Source organism: Hemitrygon akajei, unplaced genomic scaffold (assembly GCF_048418815.1).
Source record: "Hemitrygon akajei unplaced genomic scaffold, sHemAka1.3 Scf000073, whole genome shotgun sequence".
NCBI lineage: Eukaryota > Metazoa > Chordata > Chondrichthyes > Myliobatiformes > Dasyatidae > Hemitrygon > Hemitrygon akajei.
In genome coordinates, this window is record NW_027331959.1 from 1,547,548 (window position 1) to 1,568,121 (window position 20,574).

The following is a 20,574-nucleotide window of genomic DNA, read 5'->3' on the forward strand; positions in this document are numbered from 1 at the left end:
GGGTTGTTTTTTTGGGGGGCGGATCGATGTTATTGTTCCCTTTTGTGCGGGAGGGGTGGGTTTTGGGGGTTGATGATCGGGATGCCGTTCTTTTTGATGCGGGGGGTGGGGTGGGAGTTTGATTTTTCTCTCTGAACGACTTTCATGCTCTTTCTTTGTTTTGTGGTTCTCTGGAGAAGAAAAAAAACTGCAAGAGTTCTTCATGGATACGTGCTTTGATAATAAACTGACCTTTGAACTGTCCGCTCCCAGCGGGACTTCCCGGTGTCCAAACATTTTCATTCCAATTCGCATTCCCATTCCCGTTCCGACGTGTCAATCCATCACCTCCTCTTCTGCCAAGTTAAAGCCATCCTCAAAGTCCAGGATCTGCACCTTCTATTCCGTCTGGGTAGCTCCTCCCCCCAACCTGAGCTGTACGAGGGGTGATTGATAAGTTCGCGGCTGAAAGTTATACAGCTCTCGGTACCTGCACGTGCAGTTCAACTCTTTGAGTGATTATGCAGAAAGTTAATCAGTTTTGTGCTTTTTCTGTTACAGATAATTGAAAATTGCTAGGTTTTGTAAAATTGACTCCTTTCACCGTAGGCCACAAACTTATCAATCACCGCTAGTATGTCACCCAATTTGTGTATTTGTGTACCTGCTCCTTTCGTGTACTGGGCAACTTCCTTGTCCCATTCATGTAATGAGCAGGTACACAGATTGTGTGTGTGTGTGTGTGTGTGTGTGTGTGTGTGTGTGTGTGTGTGTGTGTGTGTGTGTGTGTGTGTGTGTGTGTGTGTGTGTATTATATACATATATATATATGAATGAATAGCGCTTTTTATAATGTCAACCACTATACCAAGATGAAAGAAATATATATGATTTCCAGAGCTCCACAGAAATGCAGTGCTAAATAAGACATTAACAAGATTATAGCCAATCACTGCATTTCAGTATATAACTGGTACAATACAACATATAATACTTAATTTAATAATAAGACAAAGTATTGCATGGTTGCATTCTCTAATTATCATCAAATCTAATTATCAAGCAAGTGAAATAATGTTGTTTGCTTAGAAGCCATAATGTTGTTAGTGAGAAAAATTTACTTTTGTATTAGCGAGTAATCCACGGACCACCACAGTGACAGCTCCAGGATTTCACCAAAAACAATCCAATATCCTATGCTAATGTTATTAGTGATATTTTCCTCACCAGCCACCAACCCCTCTCCCTAACCCCCGCTTCCGTAAAATTCCCTCAATTTAATATGCAGCAGCTGTTAAATTCCCCGCTTGTTTATTTTGATTTTTTTACAGAGGTGCTGGGGTGATGCTCCGGTGAGCTCCGGCAGCACTGCACCCCTGTTTAGATCCAAGTAACATGGACCCGGGGATCAAGCTGCCCAGGTTTACGAGGTGTTGAGCGAGTATTTCTGCTCTGGGATCAAATGGTTTTTTTTTTTCTGGAGTTCAGTTCCTTTGGAAGCAATGCTGCTAATCTGAGGAGAGAATGAGTTTATATTCCATCCCTCTCAAGGAGAGGCTGTGAGTAAATGGGCTGGTCTGTGTTTGAACCAGTAGAAATAGACCTGGGGTGGGGGGGGGGGGGGTGTTCAGTGTTTGAACTGTTTGGAAATTCCTCCTCGCTGTCACCTGTCTGTCAGACAGTGGAAATCAAACAGAAACTCAGGTTGCTGGAGATCTGCACTAAAAATGATAAATTTTGAATCCATTCTGACAAATGACTGTGAACCTGAATCGTTAACTTTGTTGCTCTCCCCACAGCAGTTCCTTACCTGTTGAGCGATTCTGGTGAATCCAGTTTCTTTTTATTCCATTCACTCTGGAATGGTTTAAATTTCCTGATTGTCTGTTATACTTGGGAATGTGTTCAGTGCAGTTACTAACAAGTTTGACCTGAATAATCTCAGGGATGATCAGCTTTATGTATGAGGAGCATTTGATGGTTCTGGACCTGTGCTCAATGGAGTTCAGAGGGACGTTGGGGATGGTGGTGGGATGTATGGTTAAGTAAACCTTACGAATGCTGAAAAGCCTGGATACAGTGGACATGGAGAGGATGTTGCCATTAGATAGATAGATAGATAGATAGATAGATAGATACTTTATTCATCCCCATGGGGAAATTCAACCTTTTTTTTCCAATGTCCCATACACTTGTTGTAGCAAAACTAATTACATACAATACTTAACTCAGTAAAAAATATGATATGCATCTAAATCACTATCTCAAAAAGCATTAATAATAGCTTTTAAAAAGTTCTTAAGTCCTGGCGGTTGAATTGTAAAGCCTAATGGCATTGGGGAGTATTGACCTCTTCATCCTGTCTGAGGAGCATTGCATCGATAGTAACCTGTCGCTGAAACTGCTTCTCTGTCTCTGGATGGTGCTATGTAGAGGATGTTCAGAGTTTTCCATAATTGACCGTAGCCTACTCAGCGCCCTTCGCTCAGCTACCGATGTTAAACTCTCCAGTACTTTGCCCACGACAGAGCCCGCCTTCCTTACCAGCTTATTAAGACGTGAGGCGTCCCTCTTCTTAATGCTTCCTTCCCAACACGCCACCACAAAGAAGAGGGTGCTCTCCACAACTGACCTATAGAACATCTTCAGCATCTCACTACAGACATTGAATGATGCCAACCTTCTAAGGAAGTACAGTCGACTCTGTGCCTTCCTGCACAAGGCATCTGTGTTGGCAGTCCAGTCTAGCTTCTCGTCTAACTGTACTCCCAGATACTTGTAGGTCTTAACCTGCTCCACACATTCTCCATTAATGATCACTGGCTCCATATGAGGCCTAGATCTCCTAAAGTCCACCACCATCTCCTTGGTCTTGGTGATATTGAGACGCAGGTAGTTTGAGTTGCACCATATCACAAAGACATATTAGACAGAGAGTCTCAGAATAAAGATGCTTACCTTTAAAATTGAGTTGACAAAAATTTCTTCAGCCAAAAGATGTCTGATCTGTGGAATTTGTTGCCACAGATGGTGGTTGAGGCTGCCATTTGGGTATATTTATGACAGAGATTAATATACTCATGATTGCTAAGTAGCTTCAGGGTTACAGGAGGAAGGCAGGAATATGGTGTCGGAATAAATCTCAGCCATGGTTGAGTGGTGGAGCAGACTCGATGGATCAAATCACCTAATTCTGTTCCTACATCTTATGTCTTACAATGACTGAATGATGACTCCTTCCTATCCCATATAAGGTTTTGTGACGTGTCAGGGACAATTACAGATTTGTTCACTGAGATCATTATATTTGTTTTCAATATTTAGATTTCAGTGAGCAGAAATATTTTGTTCTCCTTTGTATTGTTAACGTGCTTCATTATCATTTATGTTAAAGTTAGACCTGCGGTGAGAGATTTATTGGAAGAAAAGCCCACAACTGGAAGCAAACCACGATTGAAGACGAGGGAAAAGCAGCAAGTGAACCAGCCCGAGGACTGAGAGCACCGTCTGGAGAGAACCCATCTGACTCGGAGATTCCAGTGATTCAGTCAGGAGAAAGTTTGGTGAGTCTCATTTACTTAAACACTGGTCTTTTAGACATTACATACCTGTAAAAGGAAGGTAGGGAATAGTTGGAGAGAGCTGAATGTGACCAGAAATGCCAGTTATGCCTCTATCAGACCCAGTTGCAATCACTCCAGGTCTGGTAATGTACTGTCAGTAACACAGCTCTTTAAAGTCTCTCACATTCCCTCAGTGTTTGCTCATTTGCAGAACTTGTATCTTCTGAGGTAGCTTTTGGTCGGTTCTGAGTGTGGACAGGGAAAGAGGGGTGTTTATATGTACTATCTTGCAAAAAGAAGTCGTTGTTTGCAATTACTTGCTGCAAACTCACTACCCATACCCTGTACATTCTCAACCAGATTATTGACATAGATGACAAGTAGCAATGGGTGTTACCCTGGGGAGCTCCAGGAGGCACGGGCCTTGACTCCAATAAACAGCCTCCCATCATCACCATCTGCTTCCTACCATCGAGCTGTTCCCAGACTCTGGGCTCTGTGACAAACACAATGGTAGCAGCAAGATTAGACAGTGATTAATATAAAGAGAGATTCGTTACTTCCTGAAAGCTGTCTGATGCAATGGACCTGATCCTCCCTTGTTCACAACGTGATCTGCCCTAGGACTCATCCTCCCGGGTCACACTGTGTCCGATAACCCACATCCCCAACCTCCCTCCACCCCGCCAGTAGCCCCACAACTTTCCCACCATTTACCCCACACCCATACACGTAAACAGATCCTCGTTACCGACATGCACTCTCACTGCTTGGGGAACCAGAACTAACTGATCCTACATTCCCGGCCCAGACTGTCCAGCCATTTGGCTCGGTCCCGACCCTTTCCCACTGCAACCGAACTTTGATTTACACAAAATCGAGACCAGCCCCTTCCTCATCGCCACCCAACCAGGCTCAGAGCTCGTTAAGGAGCCTCGTGTGTGTTACCTTGTCGAAGGTCTGAAATTCCAAGTACACAATATCAACCAATTCTCCTTTGTCTACCCTGCTTATTATTTCTCAAAGTATTCCAACAAATTCATCAGGCAAGATTTTCCCTTGAGGAAACAATGCTGAGTCCAGCCTATTTTATCTTGTGCCTCCAAGTGTCCCGAACTCACATTCTTAACAATTGACTCCAACATCTTTCAAACCACTGTCAGACTAAGTGGCCTATAGTTCCCTTTCTTCTGCCTCTCTCCCTTCTTGAAGAGTGGAGTGACATTTCTGAAATCTTTATGGGTTGAGCTAAGAAATCGCAGGGGTAAAAGGACCCTGATGGCAGTTATCTACAGGCTTCTAAACAGCTGCAGTGATGTGGACTACATTTTACAACAGGAAATAGATAAGGCTTGCCAGAAGGGCAGTGTTATGATAATTGTAGGTCATTTTAACATACGAGTGGATTGGGAAGATCAGCTCAGCACTGGATCTCAAGAGAGAGTATTTGCAGAATGTCTACGAGATGGCTTTTTAGAACATCTTGTTGAGCCCACTAGGGGATCGGCTGTACTGGATTGGGTATTGTGTAATGAACCAGAGGGATGGAAGTGAAGGAAGCCTTTGGAGGCAGTGATCACAACATGATTGAGTTCACTGTGAAATTTGAGAAAGAGAAGCCGAAATCCGATGTGTTGGTATTTCAGTGGAGTAAAGGAAATTACAGTGCGCATGAGAGAGGAACTGGTCAAGGTTCACTGGAAAGGGACACTAGCGGGAAGGACGGCAGAGCAGCAGTGGCTGGAGTTTATGCGAGAAGTGAGGAAGGTGCAAGACAGATATATTCCAAAGAAGAAGAAATTTTCGAATGGAAAAAGGATGCGGCCGTGGCTGACAAGAGAAGTCAAAGCCAAAGTAAAAGCAAAGCAGAGGGCATATGGTTATGGGGTTCTGCTTCTACAACATGATACAAAACATGGCCAAAGGCACCGAAGGATGCAGACAATAATCAAAACTAATACAATCAGACTTCAAAATGCTAAAACAACCCCCAGAAGTCCCCGAATATATTGAAAGGCCAGGGCCACCCCCCTGCCTTACTGGCCAACATCTTGAATTTTCGGAATCTCTTGGGTTCTGTGTTTAGACAAGCCAGTAACATTGGAAGATTCGTCAGGGATATGGGTACAGCATTCCTTACCTATGATAGCACAGGTCCCTCCTTTTTCTGCTAATATAAAGACTTGGGCCATCCGATTCTGTCGCACTGTTTGGCGAATTGCAATCATCTCAGTTACCTGTACTTGAGTGTCAGTCAGTGCTCCAGCTGTATTATTGGCCAATTCTTCTAGAGTGGCTGGTAAATTAATTATTTCCCTGGAATTTCTGACTACCCCATAGGAGGGAGAGGGAATCATCCATAATCTCTCAGATTCGGTTATACCCCTTCGTTGCCTGTTCCAATGGGGTTGATCCTGAGGCTGAGCCAGGATCCTCAAGTGTGGCATAAGGTCGGCCAAGTAGCAACAACCACTCTGACCCTCGTCCCCCCTCGAGAACCCGTCTGGTAGGGTGTGGTTCCATGCCGCTGCCCTGTTCTTTCTCCCGGCAGCCAGGGATAGGCCCCGTTTCCACAAACCCAATAAGCTCCATTTAGTGGTCCAGGGGTATCATAAGTTTGACTCTTGGTACAGTTACTACTTCCCACTTGATAAGGTGCACTCTCATTCTAGTTACACAACAAGTAGTACGAACCACTGCTGGAGATGTAACTCTTATCCCCGGCCATAGCTTGGAGAAGTCTTGTGGAGGAGATCTACGACTCCAACCCTCAAAGCAACACCATCCCCAGTCTCGCCTTCCAGACCTGGATATGGTGCAATTGACAATGCTACCATTACAGCTATCAGGAAACACCAGAACTGAATTGACTCCACTAGTATTCAGAGGCACCACTGACATAGTCTTACCCTGTTGGAGAATCCGGGCACATACCCAATGTGCTCCCCGCTCAACTTGCTCAGCGTAGGTGTGGCAGAGGGACAGGAAAGTGTTAAACTGGGGGCCTCCCGAGACAGGGGCAGGTTCTCTTAGGGTCAGTAAAATCAGCATTAACCAGTACATTTTCCAGTCCTTATCAGTTCTGCCAGTAACGTGTTTACAGTCCGTTCGATGTATCCGCCGGAGCTGCCCTTCCACCATCACTGCAGGAGGTGTTGTCAGTAGCACTTGGTACAGTCCTCTCCACCTCGGTCCCAACTTCTTACTGTTATGAACCCCATAACTGTGTCACTTACCAGCAAAGATGGAGACGTCCGTTGAAGTCTGATGGTACTATTTTTAACAGTATTTATTAGTAAAAATACACAAAAATAATATCAATGCAAATATACTCACAATGCAAATATACAGATAATATACATCGTCAATACTAAATCTAAAAGTGTGGGTATAATAATAATCATAAGAAATAGCTCTATCGTTGTCTGGGGGATAATGTGTTGTCCGATGGAAATATAAAGTTCACTCAGTTCTTGCAGGCTGCAGCCTTTGGGGGACCGCTGGGTTGCAATGGTTGGAGAGAGAGAGAGATTTGGAGAAAAACTTGCCGGCTTTCCTTTTATGATTTCGATCCGTCGGAGTCTCGTTGGTGTGGCCATTCACTTGTGGCCTCTCCTTTAGCTAAACCGTTCTTCCGTGATGAGCCCACGACCCTGGCAAGGGAGGACGCACTCGAGCCCTCACCGGCTGTCGCTATCAAACGCTGTCACGGGATCTCTAGCGTTTCTCCTGGTGCGTCTAAAGGGGTTTTTTCCCAGACCCTCTTTTATCCTTACTAACGAGGTCTCAGGTGTCAATCAGGTTGGGATGATGCAATCCCTCAACCAGCCCACTCTGGTTGTCCCCTGAGGGGTTTCAATGAATAGTACAGTACTCAATACACAATTCCATCTCCAAGAGACAATGGCCGTTATCAGTGGTTCCGTTTTGCTGAGGTCAGGACACATTCCAAACCCTGTGTATTCTGGACGTCTCTCTCTCATTTCCTGGGTCTCAGACCCGAATTAATAGCGATCTTACGATTCTCAAAAAGGAGTGGGCGACTTTGTACCCTTCGGCCCCTCAGAGTTGCGTCACATTTGTAACATTACCATCCCAGTTCTTGAGCAGGACAATTCTCCAGGCTGGATGGTGGAGTAGTCACCTTTAGTTTGGGTTTCGTCCTCTCGATAGGCCTGTCGTACCTGTGAATGCAAGCTTTGGAGAGTTTTTGTTAATTTGCATAAGTATTTTCCCATCTCCTCCCCCAAGGTATGCATATCCAATGTTGCAGGTAAGCTCTCAGGGAGGAGCGGCAAACAAGGTCAGGGTCCCCATGGGTTCTCATGGGCTTCCCGTAGATAATTTCTGCCGGTGATTTCTTACTTGATGGCGTGATTCTCATATGGAATAGGACTAAGGGTAAAACCTTCAATCAGGTCAATCCAGTTTCTTGTGTAAGTTTTGCCAACTTATCTTTCAAAGTACCATTGGCTCGTTCCATATGTCGCTGCTTTCAGATGATGGGTGCAATGGAACTGCTGTTTTATAGCAAGTTCTTTACAGATTTCCTCATTTATTTTGGCCCATTGTCCTGGCTTATCATTTCTGGAAGTCCATAGTGAGGAGTTATTTCTTTTAGCAATATGTTCACAACAGTCATAGTGGTATCATTAGTTGTAGGAACAGCTTCAATCGATCTGCTAAATACATCTACTATCACTGAGCAATACCTATAACAATGTACTCTAGGTAATTCTATAAAATCAAATTGCAAACAAGAAAAACATCCACCAGGCAACGGGGTAGTTCCAGAACCACAAGGCATCCCCTTTCCAGCATTTGTTTTTTTTTACAATTTAAGCATGCTTTGGCTCGTTTTTCAGCTGCTTTCTGGAAGTCAAGGTTGTAATAATGTATTAACCATTTCCTCCTTGCGCAAGCGTGTATAATTATGTACATGATCTATAAAAATAGGTAAGAACACAGAGGGAACACAGACCTGTCCCGCAGGGGTCACCCATAAATTGGTCTGAGGTTCGAGGTGGCAACCCATTTGGGACCATAGTTTGCGCTCTCCTTCAGGGGCGTCCCCCTGTTAGTTACGTATTTCCCCCATGTCTGGCATACCCGTGCTTAGATTTTGTCTAATAGGAGCTTGCTGGGTTCCCCAGGGGATTAAAAGTGTGAGATTCATGGCTGTCTGTTTGGCCGCTGCATCAGCCCTAACATTACCCTGGAACATCTCATCACACTCCCCAGTATGGGCAGCACATTTAATAATAGTCAAAACTCGAGGTAGCTGTAGAGCGGTGAGTAAGTTGTTCACAAAGGTAGCATTACTAATGCGGTGGCCAGAGGAAGTCAGGAATCCCCAAAGCCCCGTAGTCAGTTCATGACGGGAGTCTGTGTAAAAGTCCACACTTTAGTCTGTTGCTAGGATACAGGCAGGAGTCAGAGCAAACAGCTCAGCCTTCTGGGCAGAGACAGCCGATTCAAAGGAGGCCTGCTCAATTACACTGGCATGCAAAAGTTTGGGTACCCCGGTCAAAGTTTCTGTTACTGTTAAACGAGTAAAAGTTGAACTGATTTCCAAAAGACATAAGTTAAAGATCACACATTTCAGTAATATTTTAAGCAAGGAAACTTTTTTTTTAATTTCCATCTTTTACAGTTCCAAAATAACAAAAAAGGCAAAGGGCCTGAAGCAAAAGTTTGGGCGCCCTGCATGGTCAGTACTTAGTAACACCCCCTTTGGCTGGTATCACAGCTTGTAAATGCTTTTTGTAGCCAGCTAAGAGTCTTTCAGTTCTTGTTTGGGGGATTTTCACCCATTCTTCCTTTGCAAAAGGGTTTTAGTTCTGTGAGATTCTTGAGCCGTCTTGCATGCACTGCCCTTCTGAGGTCTATCCACAGATTCTCGATGATGTTTAGGTCGGGAGACTGTGAGGGCCTTGGGCAAACCTTCAGCTTGTGCCTCTTGAGGTAGTCCAGTGTGGATTTTGAGGTGTGTTTAGGAAAATTATCTTGTTGCAGAAGCCATCCTCTTTTCATCTTCGGCTTTTTTACAGTTTGATGTTTACATCCAGAATTTGCTGGTATTTAATTGAATTCATTCTTCCCTCTACCAGTAAATGTTCCCTGTGCCACTGGCTGCAACACAAGCCAAAAGCATGATCGATCCATCCCCGTGCTTAACAGTTGGAGAAGGGTTCTTCTCATGAAATTCTGCACCCTTTTTTCTCCAAACATACCTTTTCTCATTGCCATCACAGAGTTCTATCTTAACTTCATCAGTCCACAGGACTTGTTTCCAAAATGCATCAGGCTTGTTTAGATGTTCCTTTGAACCTTCTGAATTGAACTCTGGGCTCTTTGGCTTTAACCCAGGGCAAACCCAGACAGTGATATAGGGAAGCACCAGTCCTGTCTGTCGCCAAAGGAAATCCGGAACTTCAGGCAGTAATGCGCTGACCTCCTTTCCTTTAACCTCTCCAATCACCGTGACTGGGAACTTCTGTCCCTCGAGGGGTGCATAGTATTGGCTTTCCTCAGTTGAGCACCCCGGAGGGTCATAGCACAGAGTCACATGACGGTCGGCCGCTGGCAGAAGGGGTTCAAACGCAGTGGAGTCCAGATTAAGTGCCCACCACTGGGGGGGCGGGTGTCAGTAACTGGGGAAGATGTCGGTCGTTCACTAGTCCCAGGGTGACACCCTTGTCCACGCAGAGAATCTCGACTTCCAACGGACAGAGCAAGTCTCTCTCTGCTAGATTACACACCCGACTGGTGGTGACAGCAAATGAAACCTCACACTGGTTCCCCTGGAATTCCACCTGCCGTGGCTGGGTGCGTGAATACGTACGTGCCCTGCCTTTGAACCCAGACAGACCGATTGTCTGATAGCTGTTTTCCATTTTCTGATACCATTTCCTGATCGAGAGTGGATGTGGTTACCCCCATATCAATAATAAACGGAATTCCAGCAACCTGCAATATTACGTTGGGCTCTTCCTGAGGGGTGATACTCCTGGTTGGAAGCATCCTTTGTCAATTTCTAAATGGGCTATTGTCCCCACCTGTCCCTTGGTATGTTTTTGTTCCCATTTCTGATCCCCAGATATAGCCCGCTCGCGTCCTTCTTCCCGCTGAGCATATTTACCTTTAATATTAGTTCCCTTCAGGGTCGATCGGGATTCGAAAGTCGGGTCAAAGCTCGTCACATTCCATTTTGGTCTTTGTCAGGCCAATCCATATTATTTGTCTTAATCATGTTGGCTAACTTAGTTGGTAAGCATTGGAGCAGTAAGGCTTTACACTGGGGAACAGATTCCCATCATTAAAGACTCGGTCTCCTGTGAAAGTGCTCTAGCAGGCCATAATTCGCTCCCAAAAGACTGGTCCCGATTCTCCAGGCTTAGGTTTGCTTTGACGTACTTTAGTGATGTTTACAGGTTGCTGGAGAGACATTTCCAAGGCTTGAATGATCCGGTCTGTCTGTTCATTCTCATTATGGATTCCCGCCTGTAACTCCAGGTAGGTTTGGTATCTCAGTTCTGCCTTCCGTTTCCGCCCCTCATCAGCTGAGAGAATCATGCAGCAGAGCGAATAAATCTTGTGGAGTCGCATTATGCACTCAGCATCACAGTCACTGTCCTCAAACAGGGTCAGTATGCCAGACATGGGTTCGGGATCCCTTGTTTCCCTATCAGTTCGAACTTCAGACTGATGTTCCTGCCCTGCTCTCCTATCTAGGCCGGCCTTGATTTGCTTACGTTGTTTTCCCTGCTCTCGTTTTCGGGGCCCATCCACCCATTCATGCTCCGCTGTTAGCCTCTCCCAACCTTTGGCGTTCCTTCTGCAGTGCATACCTCTATCCCTTTGTCACATGCATTATTCCACCAACTTGCTAATACTGTACTGTTCCACTTTGCATCTGCCTTATCCTTCCATTCCCTTTTCAGTAATTTCCACTTCTTTCCACAGTTCCTTTTCCTTAGCAAATTTTCTGCTTGTTCTCATGAGGTAATATCCCAGGTTCCCCCCAGTGGCCAGATTTTGTTCCCCAATTTCTTATTCAGTGCTGCACTCAACATGCGCAAATCTTTTCCCTTGTCTGGAAAACTCTCACACATATTGTGTTGGGCTGCTGTTGTCCCACTCATACCACTTGACTGCAATTGACCTCTGTTCTTTACCCGGCACAAAGCCTTCTGCTCAATTAACAATCAGATAAATTTACACGGCTGGCACCTCCAGTTAAATTGATAAATTTACCTGGGACCACCTCCTGCCCACTTACTAAAATTTACCCGGCCCATCTGCCTCCTCAGTAAAATTTTGCCCACCTTATACGAGTCTCCCAATAGATTCTTATCCGATCCCGTCAAGGTATGCGATCTGCTTGGGCGAGGGACCGTACCTCGAAAGGAACTAACGGAGAATGACATAATGCCTATTGGGTGTCTGGTCGGTCTCCGCAGTCCCCAGAGTGGTCCAGCCGCTTACTCAGCCCGTCTGCTTGGCACTCCCTATATTGGGATCCTGTTTGTGACGCCAAATGTTAAAGTTGAATCTGAATAAAACACGAGAGACCAGCTATCGTCACCACAGTTTATTGCGCATTCTGCTGTAGGAGTTTGAGACCCAGTTGTCAAAGGGAAGGCACGTAAGCACTACCACCATCTGATAAGTGGACTGACTCAGTCAGGTTACAGTCGTGTATTTATACATAGTAAGCCCCATACATTACTATTTGCAAGATGTTATTTGAACTGGTATGCTCACCAAGTCTGTTGCTGCAAAACTTAATTACTTAGATAAGAGAGTTCACTAAATAAAGGTTTTAATTGCAGATGCACGTACTGTTCTGTCCTTATCAGTTATTCCCTTTGCGAGGCCCTGACTTAGTTACAGACGGATGTTCATTCCTGTCCTTTTCAGCGAGTCCTCCTCCCTTTACTCAAACAAGGGTACAATGTATAATGTTATCAACTAATGAGGGTATAATGTATAATGTTATCAACTAATAAGGTTACAATGTATAATTTTATCAGCTCTCAGTGTGTCTCTCTGCAAGCCACAGAGAACTGGGAATGAGCCTGTCTTAGTTAACCGCTGAAGACAGAGTTTACTTAAGTTCAAAAATTCCTATTCAGTCCCAATTATTCTTTTAGTCAGAGGTTGCAGAGGTTCAAAATTATTTTGTTATATATCCTCAATTCCCCAGGAGTGCTCAGGGGAAATACTCATGTTACCTGTGTGTATTATGGCGATGCAGAAGTTGCTGGAGAATTTACAAGGGTGAAGAAGTGGAGTGATATTTGGAAATCTGACATTTTAAAGTGTAATTTAGCAAGCAAACCGCATATGGACAACGTGCAAAAGCTCTGGTGAGAAAAGTTTTCATTACCCGTTACAGGCCTGCTACATAGGTTGTGTGAGAGTGCAGATGAACTTGATCTAACTCAGAGATCAAAGTTCTTATGGACAATGCTTTGCTAGCTGTTAAAATGAATACCTCCCTATATAAAATACTCTGTGCACATGTTGTCACTGGGTAAAAAAATGCACATTACGAGATTTATGTGCCCACTGGTCATTACAAGTTAGAGGGGACATTGGTGGGAAGGTGGGAAGACCTCCAGTGTCCTTGATGCCCTCACCTACAAGATGTGCATCCAGCTGCAGCTTGTAACCCTGCACTTTAAGGAGTTGGAACTTGAAATGGATGAATTCCTGATCATCCAGGAGTTGGAGGGGGTGATAGTCGTCCACAATCAGCTCCTTTGTTTTTGTGCCAGTCAGGGAGAGGTTGTTTTCTGGACACCAATCAGATGTTGTTCAGACCTCAGACAGAGTCAGCAATCAAATGGTTGAGCATGGTGCGATGAATGTGCTGAGCTGTGTATATCACAATGCAAGAAGCATCGTAGGAAAGCCAGATGAGCTCAGGACAGGGAATTACGATATTGTAGCCATTATTGGGACTTGGTTGCACCCAACAGTCTGAGGGATTTAGAGGAACAAATTTGTAGAGAGATCACAGACCATGCCAAGAAACAAAGGTTGATTCAGTTGGTGATTTTAACTTCCCAGATATTGACTGGGATTCCCACACTGTGAAAGGACTAGATGGGGTAGAGTTTGTCAAATGTGCCCTTAATCAGGACGTAGAATTCCCGATGTAAAGTGTGCAATAAGCTGTTAGGAAATGATCCAGGGCTGTTGACAGAAATTAGTGATAATAATGCCATGAAATTGAAAGTAAATATGGAAAAAGAGGTCTGGACCACGGGTTGAGATTCTAAACTGGGGAAAGGTCAATTTTGATGGTATCAGAAAGGATCTGACAAGTGTGGTTTGGGACAGGCTGTTTTCTGGCAAAGGAGTACTTGTAAGCGGGAGGCCTTCAGAAGTGAAATTTTGAGGGTGTTGAGTTTGTATGTGCCTGCCAAAATAAAAGTTGAAAGGTAACTGGTGCAGGGAACCTTGGTTCTCAAGAGATGTTGAGGCCCCGGATATTTTGTTCCTCTAAATGCATCAGACTGTTGGGTGCTACCAAGACTCATTAACGACTGACTCATTAATCATCATTCCAATTCCTGAGCTCATTTGACTTTTTTTTTAGTCGTCTTCTGTTGGTACCTAAAAGCTTCCCAATAGTTTTTGCTCTTTTGTTTGCCCTCTCTTTGGCTTTTATGTTGTCTTTTGCTTCTCATTTCAGCCATGGTTGTGTCCTCCTGCCTTTCCAATGCTTCCATGTCTTTCATAAGTATCGATCACTCAGCTCCCGAGTTGCTCCCAGAAACTCCAGCCATTGCTGTTCCATTGTCACTCCTACTTGTTTTCCCTTCGAAGCAAGTTAGACCAGCTTCTCCATCATAGAAGCATGGAGAAGTTCAACACAGAAACAGGCTATTTGGCCCATATAGTCAATGCCAAAAAAACATTTAAGCTGTCTGATGCGTCTACCTGCACCGGGACCATCGCCCTCCATACCCCTACCATCCAGGCTCCCATCCAAACTTCTTTTAAATGGTGAAACCGAGCTCACATTCATCACTTGTGCTGGCATCTCATTCCACACTCTCGCGACCATTTCAGTGAAGGGCTTTTCCACATGTTCCTGTTAAATTTTCACCTTCCCCACTTACCCACGACCTCTGGTTGTCATCCCACCCAACCTCAGTGGAAAGAGCTGCTGGCATTTAACCTATCGTTTCCCTCATAGTTTTGTAGACTTCTAATAAATCCTTAAAGCAATGTATAATTTCCTTGTTTATGTTTAGAGCCTTTTTTTTAGGTGGATAAGATGATGAGGGGCATTGATCGTGTGGATAGTCAGAGGTTTCGTTCCCAGGGCTGAAATGGCTAACACAAGGGGGCATAGTTTTATGGTGCTTTGAAATAGATACCGAGGGAATGTCAGGGGTAAATATTTTTACACGGAGAGTGGTGGGTGTGTAGAGAGTGTTTCAGTTCCTGTGGGACCAGGCACCCATGCAGCTCATTGGGAACAGGGAATAATACCAATGGAGAGAGACAACTGAGCCAGATCACAGGTTGGAGATGGCAGAACTGCCCCTATGTTATAGAGACAGGAAGAGCTTCAGAGAGTTTGATTGGCCAGCACTGTGCCCAGTTAGAAGATGATTTCTCTCTCCAACTTGGGTTGAACTTCACTGTAACAGTGTGATGCCAGAGCACACCTTGATAACTCAAGTGATCTCATCTGAAATGTTGTCCCACACCCATTGATCGATTTTGAAAATCTTTTTACAGGTTAAATATGACAAGGAATTTGTCTCCAGGAAACTCGAACACAACACGCCAGTTTTGCTGTCTCTGTCCAGATATTTAAGAAGAGGAGCAAGAGATTCACTCGATCATCAGAACAACTGGCGTGCCCGTCATTTTAGACGGGGGGAATGCATTCACCTGCTCAGACAGTGGGAACGGATTCACTCGGTCATTTCAACTGAAGGTACATCAGCAAGTTCACACTGGGACAAGGCCATTCACCTGTTGTAAGTGTGAGAAGGGATTCAGTCAGTTATCCCACCTGTGGACACACCAGTCATTTCACACTGGGTAGAGGCTGGTCATTTGCTGAATTTGTGGGGAATGATTCAATCAATCATCTGACTGAATGGCACAACAGCAAGTTCACACTGGCGAGCGGCCGTTCACCTGCTCAGACTGTGGGAAGGGATTCACTTGCTCATCTAAACTGAAGGTACATCAGAGAGCTCACACTGGAGAGAGGCCATTCACCTGCTCAATGTGTGGGAAGGGATTCACTGTAACATCTCACCTACTGAGACACCAGTCAGTTCACACTGGCGAGCGGCCGTTCACCTGCTCAGACTGTGGGAAGGGATTCCCTTGCTCATCTCAACTGAAGATACATCAGCGAGTTCACACTGGAGAGAGGCCATTCACCTGTTCAGTCTGTGGGAAGGGATTTACTCAATCATCCCACCTGCAGTTGCACAGGCCTGTTCACACTGGGGAGAGGCGGTTCACCTGCTCAGACTGTGGGAAGGGATTCACTTCTTCGTCCCAACTGAAGGGACATCAGCGAGTTCACACTGGGGAGAGGCCGTTCACTTGCTTGGACTGTGGGAAGGGATTCAGTTACTCATCCCAACTGAAGGTACATCAGCGAGTTCACACCGGAGAGAGGCCGTTCACCTGCTCAGTCTGTGGGAAGGGATTCACTAAATCATCTCACCTAGTGAGCCACCAGTCAGTTCACACTGGTGAGCGGCCGTTCACCTGCTCAGACTGTGGGAAGGGATTCACTCAGTCATCTAAACTGAAGGTACATCAGCGAGTTCACACTGGGGAGTGGCCGTTCACCTGCTCAGTCTGTGGGAAGGGATTCACTTCTTCATCCCAACTGAAGGTACATCAGCGAATTCACACTGGGGAGAGGCCGTTCACCTGCTCGGACTGTGGGAAGGGATTCACTTACTCATCCCAACTAAAGGTACATCAGCGAGTTCACACTGGAGAGAGGCCGTTCACCTGCTCAGTCTGTGGGAAGGGATTCACTTCTTCGTCTAAACTGAAGGTACATCAGAGAGTTCACACTGGGGAGAGGCCGTTCACCTGCTCGGACTGTGGGAAGGGATTCACTTGCTCATCCCAACTGAAGGTACATCAGCGAGTTCACACTGGAGAGCGACCGTTCACCTGTTCAGAGTGTGGGAAAGGATTCACTCAGTCATCTGAACTGAAGGTACATCAGCGAGTTCACACTGGGGAGAGGCCATTCACCTGCTCGGTGTGTGGGAAGGGATTCACTAAATCATCTCACCTACTGAGCCACCAGTCAGTTCACACTGGCGAGCGGCCGTTCACCTGCTCAGACTGTGGGAAGGGATTCACTTGCTCATCTGAACTGAAGGTACATCAGCGAGTTCACACTGGAGAGAGGCCATTCACCTGCTCAGTCTGTGGGAAGCGATTCACTCAATCATCCCACCTACAGGTGCACAGGTCTGTTCACACTGGGGAGAGGCCGTTCAACTGCTCAGACTGTGGAAAGGGATTCACTTCTTCGTCCCAACTGAAGGTACATCAGCGAGTTCACACTGGAGAGAGGCCATTCACCTGCTCAGACTGTGGGAAGGCATTCACTTCTTCATCCCAACTGAAGGTACATCAGCGAGTTCACACTGGAGAGCGGCCGTTCACCTGTTCAGAGTGTGGGAAAGGATTCACTCAGTCATCTGAACTGAAGGTACATCAGCGAGTTCACACTGGGGAGAGGCCATTCACCTGCTCGGTGTGTGGGAAGGGATTCACTAAATCATCTCACCTACTGAGCCACCAGTCAGTTCACACTGGCGAGCGGCCGTTCACCTGCTCAGACTGTGGGAAGGGATTCACTTGCTCATCTGAACTGAAGGTACATCAGCGAGTTCACACTGGAGAGAGGCCATTCACCTGCTCAGTCTGTGGGAAGCGATTCACTCAATCATCCCACCTACAGGTGCACAGGTCTGTTCACACTGGGGAGAGGCCGTTCAACTGCTCAGACTGTGGAAAGGGATTCACTTCTTCGTCCCAACTGAAGGTACATCAGCGAGTTCACACTGGAGAGAGGCCGTTCACCTGCTCAGACTGTGGGAAGGGATTCACTTCTTCATCCCAACTGAAGGTACATCAGCGAGTTCACACTGGAGAGAGGCCATTCACCTGCTCAGACTGTGGGAAGGGATTCACTTCTTCATCCCAACTGAAGGTACATCAGCGAGTTCACACTGGAGAGAGGCCGTTCACCTGCTCAGACTGTGGGAAGGGATTCACTCAGTCATCTGAACTGAAGGTACATCAGCGAGTTCATACTGGGGAGAGGCCGTTCAGCTGTTCAGTCTGTGGGAAGGGATTCACTAAGTCATCTCACCTACTGAGCCACCAGTCAGTTCACACTGGCGAGCGGCCGTTCACCTGCGCAGACTGTGGGAAGGGATTCACTAAGTCATCTGAACTGAAGGTACATCAGCGAGTTCACACTGGGGAGAGGCCATTCACCTGCTCAGTCTGTGGGAAGGGATTCACTCAGTCATCTAAACTGAAGGTACATCAGCGAGTTCACACTGGAGAGAGGCCATTCACCTGCTCAGTGTGTGAAAAGGGATTCACTCAGTCATCTGAACTGAAGGTACATCAGCGAGTTCACACTGGAGAGAGGCCATTCACCTGCTCAGTGTGTGGGAAGGGATTCACGAAATCATCTCACCTTCTGAGCCACCAGTCAGTTCACACTGGCGAGCGGCCGTTCACCTGCTCAGACTGTGGGAAGGGATTCACTAAGTCATCTGAACTGAAGGTACATCAGCGAGTTCACACTGGGGAGAGGCCATTCACCTGCTCAGTCTGTGGGAAGGGATTCACTCAGTCATCTAAGCTGAATGTACATCAGCGAGTTCACACTGGAGAGAGTCCATTCACCTGCTCAGTGTGTGGGAAGGGATTCACTCAGTCATCTCAGCTGATGATGCACCAGTCAGTTCACACTGGCGAGAGGCCATTCACTTGCTCAGACTGTGGGAAGGGATTCACTTCTTCGTCCCAACTGAAGGTACATCAGCGAGTTCACACTGGATAGAGGCCATTCACCTGCTCAGTGTGTGAAAAGGGATTCACTCAGTCATCTGAACTGAAGGTACATCAGCGAGTTCACACTGGAGAGAGGCCATTCACCTGCTCAGTGTGTGGGAAGGGATTCACGAAATCATCTCACCTTCTGAGCCACCAGTCAGTTCACACTGGAGAGAGGCCATTCACCTGCTCAGACTGTGGGAAGGGATTCACTTCTTCATCCCAACTGAAGGTACATCAGCGAGTTCACACTGGAGAGAGGCCGTTCACCTGCTCAGACTGTGGGAAGGGATTCACTCAGTCATCTGAACTGAAGGTACATCAGCGAGTTCACACTGGGGAGAGGCCGTTCAGCTGTTCAGTCTGTGGGAAGGGATTCACTAAGTCATCTCACCTACTGAGCCACCAGTCAGTTCACACTGGCGAGCGGCCGTTCACCTGCGCAGACTGTGGGAAGGGATTCACTAAGTCATCTGAACTGAAGGTACATCAGCGAGTTCACACTGGGGAGAGGCCATTCACCTGCTCAGTCTGTGGGAAGGGATTCACTCAGTCATCTAAACTGAAGGTACATCAGCGAGTTCACACTGGAGAGAGGCCATTCACCTGCTCAGTGTGTGAAAAGGGATTCACTCAGTCATCTGAACTGAAGGTACATCAGCGAGTTCACACTGGAGAGAGGCCATTCACCTGCTCAGTGTGTGGGAAGGGATTCACGAAATCATCTCACCTTCTGAGCCACCAGTCAGTTCACACTGGCGAGCGGCCGTTCACCTGCTCAGACTGTGGGAAGGGATTCACTAAGTCATCTGAACTGAAGGTACATCAGCGAGTTCACACTGGGGAGAGGCCATTCACCTGCTCAGTCTGTGGGAAGGGATTCACTCAGTCATCTAAGCTGAATGTACATCAGCGAGTTCACACTGGAGAGAGTCCATTCACCTGCTCAGTGTGTGGGAAGGGATTCACTCAGTCATCTCAGCTGATGATGCACCAGTCAGTTCACACTGGCGAGAGGCCATTCACCTGCTCAGACTGTGGGAAGGGATTCACTTCTTCATCCCAACTGAAGGTACATCAGCGAGTTCACACTGGAGAGAGGCCGTTCACCTGCTCAGACTGTGGGAAGGGATTCACTCAGTCATCTGAACTGAAGGTACATCAGCGAGTTCACACTGGGGAGAGGCCGTTCAGCTGTTCAGTCTGTGGGAAGGGATTCACTAAGTCATCTCACCTACTGAGCCACCAGTCAGTTCACACTGGCGAGCGGCCGTTCACCTGCGCAGACTGTGGGAAGGGATTCACTAAGTCATCTGAACTGAAGGTACATCAGCGAGTTCACACTGGGGAGAGGCCATTCACCTGCTCAGTCTGTGGGAAGGGATTCACTCAGTCATCTAAACTGAAGGTACATCAGCGAGTTCACACTGGAGAGAGGCCATTCACCTGCTCAGTGTGTGAAAAGGGATTCACTCAGTCATCTGAACTGAAGGTACATCAGCGAGTTCACACTGGAGAGAGGCCATTCACCTGCTCAGTGTGTGGGAAGGGATTCACGAAATCATCTCACCTTCTGAGCCACCAGTCAGTTCACACTGGCGAGCGGCCGTTCACCTGCTCAGACTGTGGGAAGGGATTCACTAAGTCATCTGAACTGAAGCTACATCAGCGAGTTCACACTGGGGAGAGGCCATTCACCTGCTCAGTCTGTGGGAAGGGATTCACTCAGTCATCTAAGCTGAATGTACATCAGCGAGTTCACACTGGAGAGAGTCCATTCACCTGCTCAGTGTGTGGGAAGGGATTCACTCAGTCATCTCAGCTGATGATGCACCAGTCAGTTCACACTGGCGAGAGGCCATTCACTTGCTCAGACTGTGGGAAGGGATTCACTTCTTCGTCCCAACTGAAGGTACATCAGCGAGTTCACACTGGATAG

At 46.5% G+C, this 20,574-nt stretch overlaps 1 protein-coding gene across 1 annotated transcript; it reads left to right on the forward strand.

The window, feature by feature from the left end:
• Positions 1–15,352: 15,352 nt before the first annotated feature.
• Positions 15,353–20,574, forward strand: LOC140722257 (uncharacterized). The gene is given in 3 exon segments (XM_073037048.1): positions 15,353–15,956; positions 16,125–16,347; positions 16,432–20,574. Coding segments are annotated over 3 exon segments (4,650 nt in total). The 5' UTR covers positions 15,353–15,672.